This window comes from Entelurus aequoreus, linkage group LG11 (genome assembly GCF_033978785.1).
Source record: "Entelurus aequoreus isolate RoL-2023_Sb linkage group LG11, RoL_Eaeq_v1.1, whole genome shotgun sequence".
Taxonomy (NCBI): Eukaryota; Metazoa; Chordata; class Actinopteri; order Syngnathiformes; family Syngnathidae; genus Entelurus; species Entelurus aequoreus.
In genome coordinates this window covers 13,150,615-13,160,614 of record NC_084741.1, presented here as the reverse complement: position 1 = coordinate 13,160,614, position 10,000 = coordinate 13,150,615, and the positions used below count along the sequence as shown (strand labels likewise).

At 38.5% G+C, this 10,000-nt stretch overlaps 1 protein-coding gene across 4 annotated transcripts in view; it reads right to left on the bottom strand.

Annotated features, from left to right (window-relative positions):
• prkcg (protein kinase C, gamma) overlaps positions 1-10,000 on the bottom strand; it is a 111,993-nt gene that overhangs the window by 3,216 nt on the left and 98,777 nt on the right. For all 4 annotated transcript variants that reach the window (XM_062062530.1, XM_062062528.1, XM_062062529.1 and 1 more), the window contains 3 exons: positions 6,218-6,298; positions 6,037-6,144; positions 2,903-3,043 (listed from right to left, as the gene is read on the bottom strand). In XM_062062530.1, coding sequence (XP_061918514.1) covers positions 2,903-3,043; positions 6,037-6,144; positions 6,218-6,298 — 330 coding nt within the window. The remainder of the gene's footprint in view (positions 1-2,902; positions 3,044-6,036; positions 6,145-6,217; positions 6,299-10,000) is intronic.

The window sequence follows — 10,000 nt, the reverse complement described above, 5'->3', positions numbered from 1 at the left end:
CAATATACAAAACTCTCCATATCCCACATTTCTCAACCGCTCGGGACCGTTCCAACATCCACACACTCCACTCACCCTGGACATTCCCGGTTCAGAAAGTTCCCTGATTACCCGGAATGACCAGGAATGAACGGGCAATATACAAAACTCTCCATATCCCACATTTTTTCAAAAGATTGGGACCGTTCCAACATCCACACACTCCATTAACCCTGGACATTCTCAGTTCAAAAAGTTCCCCTATTACCTGGAATTACCAGAAATTTCTGCCCATTGAAAATGAACGGGCAATATACAAAACTCTCCATATCCCACATTTCTCAACCGATTGGGACCGTTCCAACATCCACACACTCCGCTCAACTTGGACATTCCCGGTTCAGAAAGTTCCCTGATTACCAGGAATTCCCCCCCCATTGAAAATGAAAGGGCAATATACAAAATTCTCCAAATCCCATATTTCTCAACCGATTGGGACCGTTCCAACATCCACACACGCCACTCACCCTGGACATTCCCGGTTCAGAAAATTTCTCAAAACCCAGAACTACCAGGAATTTCTCCCCCAATGAAAATGAACGGTCAATATACATGACTCTCCATATCCCACATTTCTCAACCGATTGGGACCGTTCCAACATCCACACACTCAACTCACCCTGGACATTGCCGGTTCAGAAAGTTACCTGATTACCCTGAATTACCAGGAATGAATGGGCAATATACAAAACTATCCATATCCCACATTTCTCAACCGATTGGGACCGTTCCAACATCCACACACTCCGCTCAACTTGGACATTCCCGGTTCAGAAAGTTCCCTGATTACCAGGAACTCCCCCCCCCATTGAAAATGAACGGGCAATATAAAAAATTCTCCATATCCCACATTTCTCAACCGATTGGGACCGTTCCCACATCCACACACTCAACTCACCCTGGACATTGCCGGTTCAGAAAGTTACCTGATCACCCGGAATTACCAGGAATGAATGGGCAATATACAAAACTATCCATATCCCACATTTCTCAACCGATTGGGACCGTTCCAACATCCACACACTCCGCTCAACTTGGACATTCCCGGTTCAGAAAGTTCCCTGATTACCAGGAATTCACCCCCCATTGAAAATGAACGGGCAATATAAACAATTCTCCATATCCCACATTTCTCAACCGATTGGGACCGTTCCAACATCCACACACTCAACTCACCCTGGACATTGCCGGTTCAGAAAGTTAACTGATTACCCGGAATTACCAGGAATGAATGGGCAATATACAAAACTATCCATATCCCACATTTCTCAACCGATTGGGACCATTCCAACATCCACACACTCCGCTCAACTTGGACATTCCCGGTTCAGAAAGTTCCCTGATTACCAGGAATTCCCCCCCCCCCCATTGAAAATCAACGGGCAATATACAAAATTCTCCAAATACCACATTTCTCAACCGATTGGGACCGTTCCAACATCCACACACGCCACTCACCCTGGACATTGCCGGTTCAGAAAGTTACCTGATTACCCGGAATTACCAGGAATGAACGGGCAATATACAAAACTCTCCATATCCCACATTTCTCAACAGATTGGGACCGTTCCAACATCCACACACTCAACTCACCCTGGACATTGCCGGTTCAGAAAGTTACCTGATTACCCAGAATTACCAGGAATGAACGGGCAATACACAAAACTCTCCATATCCCACATTTCTCAACCGATTGGGACCGTTCCAACATCCACACACTCCGCTCAACTTGGACATTCCCGGTTCAGAAAGTTCCATGATTACCAGGAATTCCCCCCCCCCATTGAAAATCAACGGGCAATATACAAAATTCTCCAAATACCACATTTCTCAACCGATTGGGACCGTTCCAACATCCACACACGCCACTCACCCTGGACATTGCCGGTTCAGAAAGTTACCTGATTACCCGGAATTACCAGGAATGAACCTGCAATATACAAAACTCTCCATATCCCACATTTCTCAACAGATTGGGACCGTTCCAACATCCACACACTCCGCTCAACTTGGACATTCCCGGTTCAGAAAGTTCCCTGATTACCAGGAATTCCCCCCCCCCCCATTGAAAATCAACGGGCAATATACAAAATTCTCCAAATACCACATTTCTCAACCGATTGGGACCGTTCCAACATCCACACACGCCACTCACCCTGGACATTGCCGGTTCAGAAAGTTACCTGATTACCCGGAATTACCAGGAATGAACCTGCAATATACAAAACTCTCCATATCCCACATTTCTCAACAGATTGGGACCGTTCCAACATCCACACACTCAACTCACCCTGGACATTGCCGGTTCAGAAAGTTACCTGATTACCCGGAATTACCAGGAATGAACGGGCAATACACAAAACTCTCCATATCCCATATTTCTCAACAGATTGGGACCGTTCCAACATCCATACACTCCACTCACCCTGGACATTCAAGCTTTTCAGTTCCACTCACGTGTAACGGCACATAGGGCATTCCAATTCTAGTTGCTAGTGTTATATCTAATACACCTCATTACTTAAAAACTATTTTCATTTTCCGAAAATATGAACTGACATTTGTTCAGCTGCAGACACTCCTGGATTATATTTTAATTGGTTCATAAATTGGATGATTTCGGCGCTGAAAACATAATTTTTCTTCTCTCTTTCGACTAACGGGCCTGACCTCTAACCCCCAGGCATGATCACCTGCCTAGACGGGCTGCCAGGCGGGCAAACGGGTCGCTAATAACGAAAGATATTTGCATACGGTCGGGCGGGAGGTGAAAGGTGGTGCACTGATAATGGCAGCCGAAGGAAGGAGAGCGAGCAGGACGAGTGACAATGGTGGACGGCAGGTGCAAAGAGTCGTGACTGACAGATCTCGGGACGAAGGGCGGCGGGATCTCCAGCCTCTCCAGACGGTCCCAGTCCATCCAGCGGAAGAAGGGATGCTCGCGGATCTCTCGCTCGGCGTCCTGCCCGCCGCCCAGGCGCTTGGCGGGGTGCTTGGTGAGGAACTGGGGGGAGAGTCCAGGCCAGAAATGACAGCTTTTAGTCAGAGTCACAGTCAGGCCTTCAGAGCCAAGGAACATGAAATGAAAATAAACTTTGGGGCGATGGTGAGAGAGCTTTTTGTACATTTGTGAGGCCAGAGGTCACACAAACTTTAGGCATGGACCTTGTTGGGTGCACTGGGAACAGGAGAGGGTCTTCTCCTAACTGTCAGGTGGAAGCATATCTTTATATTCATGTGTTTTTTATTCTTTTTATTTTTATCTTAGTTTATTAATTTATCAAACACTTTTTAAATGTATGCATTATCATTATTAATATTCATATTATTGCCATTATTATGATTATTATTTGTAATATTATTATTTGTATTTATATTATTATTATTGACATTATTATTAATATTATTAAAAAATGTTGTTACATGTATTAATATTATTATTATAATTATTGTTACTGTTATATTATTAGTTACTGTTATTACTATTACTATTATTATAATTGTATTTTTAATATTGATATTAGTATTGCTCTTATTATTTTGTTAATATTATTATTATTATTACTATTATTATTGTTGCTATTATTATTATTATTATTATTTTAATATAATTGTCACTGTTATTATTGATAGTGTTATTATAAATATTGTTACCGTTATTATTATTATTGTTGCTGTTATTATTATTGTGAACCCGTTCTCAAACAATGGCAATAATCTGATTCTGATTATTATTATTGCATTATTATGTTTTTATTATTATTGTTGTTGCTTTATTATTATTTTTGTTATTATTATTATTATTACTATTATTATTGATATTATCGTTGCTATTATTATTATTATTATTATTATTATTATTATTATTATTATTATTATTATTATTATTATATTATTGTTACTGTTATCATTATGATTATTGGTAGAATTATTATAATTATTTTCACTGTTATTAATTACTATTATTGTTATTTTTATTATTATTGTATTATTAATATTGTTATTATAATTGCTATTATTATTATTTTTGCTTTTATTAATTTTGTTATTATTATTATCATCACTTTTATAATTATTAATATTATTGTTACCGTTATATTTAATATCTTTATTACTACTACTGTTATTATCATTAATATCATTGTTGTATTAATATTATTATTATCATTATTACTGTTATTATTGTTGTTTTTGCTTTTATTATTAATTTTGTTATTATTATTATTATTATTATTATTATTATTATTATTATTATCACTATTGTTGTTATTATTGTTGCTATTATTATTGTTGTTATTGTTATCAATATTTCTTTAGAATAATATTACAATTTTTGTTACCACTACTTCAACCTGGCATGTCCAAACTAAAGTAAACTAAGAGTGTCATAGTTACTGTAGTATTATTATGATTATTATTATCAATATTAATATTACTATTATTATTTGTATCATGTTTGTTGTCATTATTATTATTATTGTTATTATTAAAACAATTCATATTACTATTTATATTGCTATTTTATTATTATTATTCATTTATTTTAGAGCAAGAAGTAAAAGGTCGTGTCTGTTGTGACTGCACTGCTAATGGAAGCTGAAGGTGAAAGAATGATGGACAGTTGGTATTCAAATGTTATTAAAAAGTATTGATTTTGAATCGGGAATCGTTTTGAAATGGGAGTCGATTCTGAATTGAATCGTTACCCCCAAGAATCGAATGGAATGGAATGGTGCCCAAAGATTCACGGCCCTTTACGTCAGTGCTGTCAACAATTGTTTTATTTTGAATCAGATTGATCACAGTTTTGTATTTTGATTAATCACGATTAATCACTGTTGCTACAAGAGCATTGTTTAACTTTTGTGCTGACGCAGCAGATGCTACAAACTCCAAAACGAGTGAAGTTTTCAACTTATATTCAATTGAATAGACTGCAAAGACAAGATACTCATTTGGAATTTGATGCCTGCAACAGGTTTCAAAAAAGCTGGAACAAGGGGCAAAAAAGACTGAGCAAGTTAAGGGAATGTTCATCAAACACTTATTTGGAACATCCCACAGGTGAACAGGCTAATTGGGAATGGGTGGGTGCCATGATTGGGTATAAAAGCTGCACGTAAGCGATGTTATTACGGACCATGGATACTGTATCAAAAAGCGACATCAGTGTGTAAAGGATATCACCACATGGGCTCAGGAACACTTCGGAAAACCACTGTCAGTAACTACAGTTGGTCGCTACATCTGTAAGTGCAAGTTAAAACTCTACTATGCAAAGCAAACGGCATTTATCAACAACACCCAGAAACGCCGCCGGCTTCGCTGGGCCCGAGCTCATCTAAGATGGACTGATGCAAAGTGGAAAAGTGTTCTGTGGTCTGACGAGTCCACATTTCAAATTGTTTTTGGCAACTGTGGACATCATGTAGTCTGGAACAAAGAGGAACAGATCCATCCGGATTGTTCTAGGCGCAAAGTGTAAAAGCCAGCATGTGTGATGGTATGGGGGTGTATTAGTGCCCAAGACATGGGTAACTTACACATCTGTGAAGGCACCATTAATGCTGAAAAGGTACATACAACATATGTTGCCATCCAAGGAACGTTGTCATGGACGCCCCTGCTTATTTCAACAAAACGATGCCAAGTTTGGACACCCCTGATCCGAGGTACAGTACATATCATCAGAAGGTTCAGAGAATCTGGAGAAATCACTGCACGTAAGCGATGATATTATGGACCTTCGATCCCTCAGGCGGTACTGCATCAAAAAGCGACATCAGTGTGTAAAGGATATCACCCCATGGGCTCAGGAACACATCAGAAAACCACTGTCAGTAACTCCAGTTGGTCACTATATTTGTAAGTGCAAGTTAAAACTCTACTATGCAAAGCCACAGCCATTTATCAACAACACCCAGAAACGCCGCCGGCTTCAATGGGCAAATGACCACAGTGCTGGAGCAATGTAATAGATTACTTTCATGTACGTACTCCTTTGCAGATGGCGACGGCCTCGCGGGAGAGACTCTTCGGGTAGGAGACACTTTGCTCCATGATGGACTGGAAGAGCTCGTCCTCGTCGATGCCGTCGAACGGCGGCTGGGAGAAAAGAAAAAGGAGGTTCGGTGAACAAGAAAGGAGTGGAGGGAAATAAATATGTGACATTTATGACCTGTCCTGCCAGCAGCTCATAAAGCAGCACGCCGTACGACCACCAGTCCACCGCTTTGTCGTACGGCTGGTAGGCCACAATCTGAAAATAAAGAACATCTTTATTAATATGTAATGTCCCTTTATAATTCAATTTTTTCACAACAGGATATATTTTACTTTTATTTTTCCATTGCCAAAAATTGTGATTAGAAGGTCATTTTATGTGCTTATAAATATTTATTCTTATTATCTTTACAACTAACTGCAATGTAGAGTCTATTAAAACCTTTGTATTGTTTATTTGAGTACCAGATGATGACGTGACCATATATGGGCATGACTGCTTGACTACTTCCGCCTTCAACACATTTGGAGGGAAAATAGCAACTAGCAGTGGACGATACTGACCAATAGAAAGGCTTCGAACATATTTCTTCAGAGGAAGTCCCGCCCACAAAATTGCAGTTAGGTCGTAATAAAATTCGACTTTATTAGTTAATGGTAACCTAAATAAATATTTGTAACAAAATAAAAAAATTAAAAAAGTATTGCACCTGAAAAAAATAATATTTGCAACCAAAACATAGATTTGTGACCAAAAGAAAAAATTGAAATAAAATAAATAATTGTAACCAAAAATAAATAAATTTGCACTTAAAACAAAATAACCCAAACAAATATTTGTAAAAAAAATGTGTTATATATTTATTATACATAACATTATATATAATATTATATATATATATATATATATATATATATATATATATATATATATATATATATATATATATATATATATATATATATATAAATAAATAAATAATAATATTAATAATAATAATTATATATATTATTTGTTATATATAAATATATTTTTTCCTGAAAAAACAATTTGCAACTAAAACATGTTACCAAATAAAAATTCTAAACACAATGATGTGCAACCCAAGAATTATAACCCCAAAAAATGTTTGCAACAAAAAAACAAAACAATTGATTTGCAATCAATCAAAAATGTGTTCGCGAAAAAAGATTTGCAACCAAAAATTTTATATTTATAAGCAAACAAAACGATTTGTACCAATAAAAGAAATTGCAACCAAAATTAGAGGTGGGGAATGTAATCGATTTTTAGATGATATTGATTAGTAAACGTTAATAATTGATAATCGATTTATTTATTGTAAATAAAGTATTGCAGACAGTTTTCAAATACCTCCTGCCCCTATTGTGTCATTTATTTGTGATTTGAATCGCAAAATAGATATCATCTTGGAGAAGTTTGCCGAGAAAGAATAATTCAATTGGAATTGTGAGAGCCAGCACACGGACACAGAGCAGGAATGTCATTGTTTTGACTGCTCGAAGAAAAACAACATCTTAATCTACGATTTGACTCCATCGAATGGCCTGGATGCTATCAGGAAAGGCTGTTCTGAAGAACTCCCCCGAGGACTCCTCAAAGATGGACGCTTTTGACCTTCCTTTTTTTCAAAAAGCACCTGGGTCGAACTTTTGAGATCGGCCTCAGTCCACAAAGACAATTTCAACATCTCACCCAAGTTAATTGGGCATACATGCACGCACACGCCCCTCCCCAAATAAACGCCGTCACCACTGCTTAATTCCTCCGGGGTTGTGGGGGCTGAGTAGCGCTTTATAGCAGCAGCCGGCCTCCAGGGTCCCAACTCCCCCCTCCTCTGTTGCGAGTTGTTGTGATTACATGTACCATGTTTATGTGTGCCATGCTATGTGAGGTTTTTTCAGTCTGGACCACTCCTGAGGGTCCAGCCTCAGACTGATATTTTTTTTACTCTTCCCCCTTTCCCAATGTCACCTTTTTCCCACCTTTTTAAGGAGCGCCCTAAGTGGCTGATCCGTTGGCGGTCCCGTCTTGTCCCCCTGTAACGTATGTCTGCTCTTAGCGGGATTGTGCCGAAAATGTAATTTCAGTTCTTATGTGTCTTGTACATGTTAAGAATGGACAAAATAAAGCTTGTCAATGTCATTTATCATTCTATTATTTTGTCAAAATTATAAAGGACAAGCAGTAGAAAATGAATTATTAATCTACTTGTTCATTTACTGTTAATTTCTGCTGATTTTCTCTTTTTACATGTTCTATCTACACTTCTGTTCAAATGTAATAATCACTTTGTGGCGGGAGATGTAGTTAGCGCTGCCTGCAGGAGCAAAAGTCACCGCCTCTGTCCATGGTGCTGAGGACAGAGCACCATCAGACAGGGCGGGGCATGTGCTGACGGCGAGACACAGCTGGCAGGTGATTAGATTTCACAGGTGCTACGTGTTAATCTAATCATCTGTTGTCTTTAACAGTAAGCGGGCCGGGAGCAGGAGGGAAGGGAGGATACATTTGGGTATCAATACGATACCAAGTCGTTACAGGATCATACATTGGTCATATTCAAAGTCCTCATTTGTCCAGGGACTTATTTACTGACTTTATAAACATAATATAAATTTTTTTTTAAACGAAAGAAGATTTTGTGATACTAAAAAATATCGATGTAATCATAGTAGTATCGACTACATACGCTCCTGTACTTGATATCATTTCAGTGGATGCTAGGTGACGCCGGTGAGCTATTGTATCCTCCTACGGTGTGTAGTGAAGCATGTTTAGCTATACCTTGTCTTGCAGTGATAATGCTACTTGTAAGAAACTTACTTTATTTGTCGCCATGGAGACCAGGATTAGTGATTTAGAAGTAGCTAAAACACTTAAGAATGTGGATGGACTTTAGCCGCTAGCTAGCTAGCCATGTCTTAAAGCACTTTTTCCTGAGGGTGTTTCAGTGTCATAACTTCACCTTTATCTTTACTTTTTAAGCCAAAATGCGTCCGTTCTCCCTTTTCTGTCTACACACTGTGTCTGCTTGCAAGTACTCCGTGCGTGTGCGCTGCCGAACATGCTCCTCTGCTCGTAAAACAAGCGACGTCGCGACAAGACGAGGCGCCGTCATGCCCGTTAAAAATAATGATAATAATAATAATAATAATAATTGGGAACCGGTACTTTTCAAACAGAGTATAGTATCGGTACTTTTTAGAGGCGGTATAGTACCGAATATAATTCATTAGTATCGCGGTACTATACTAGTACCGGTATACCGTACAACCCTACGTGGGAGTATGATTGGCTAGTGTAAGTGTGTGTGTGTGTGTGTGACATGAGGGAGCAAACACACACACACACACACACACACACACACACACACACACACACACACACACACACACACACACACACACACACACACACACACACACACACACACACACACACACACACACACACACACACACACACACACACACACACACACACACACACACACAAATAAGGTTTGGACTTTATTTATATGCCAGTGCCTTGAATTATAACTCATATTTTCAGTGTCATTTCATGCTGCTCTCCAGTCTGAGCGCTGGCTTCCTCACCTGTCCCTGATTGGAAATCAGCACACACCTGTACCTGATTGCCAATCAGGATGCTTTATGTGCCAGCTCTGTCATCTGTGTTGATTTTTTTTCCTTTATTTTTCTAATCAAATACTTTTTTTGTTGTTGAGTACCTCGAAGGCAGAAAAGCGCTATACAAGTATAACCCATTAACCTGCACTTTGCCTGCCGTCTCTGCACTCTGGGGTCAAGACCAACACAACCCTGCCACATTCCGAGCACTGCTACACATTATTTTTTTTGGTACAAAACATACATCAAATTGACTGAAAGTTAATTGAAAAAGTCTGAAATAAATTTCAGGTCGATAAAATAG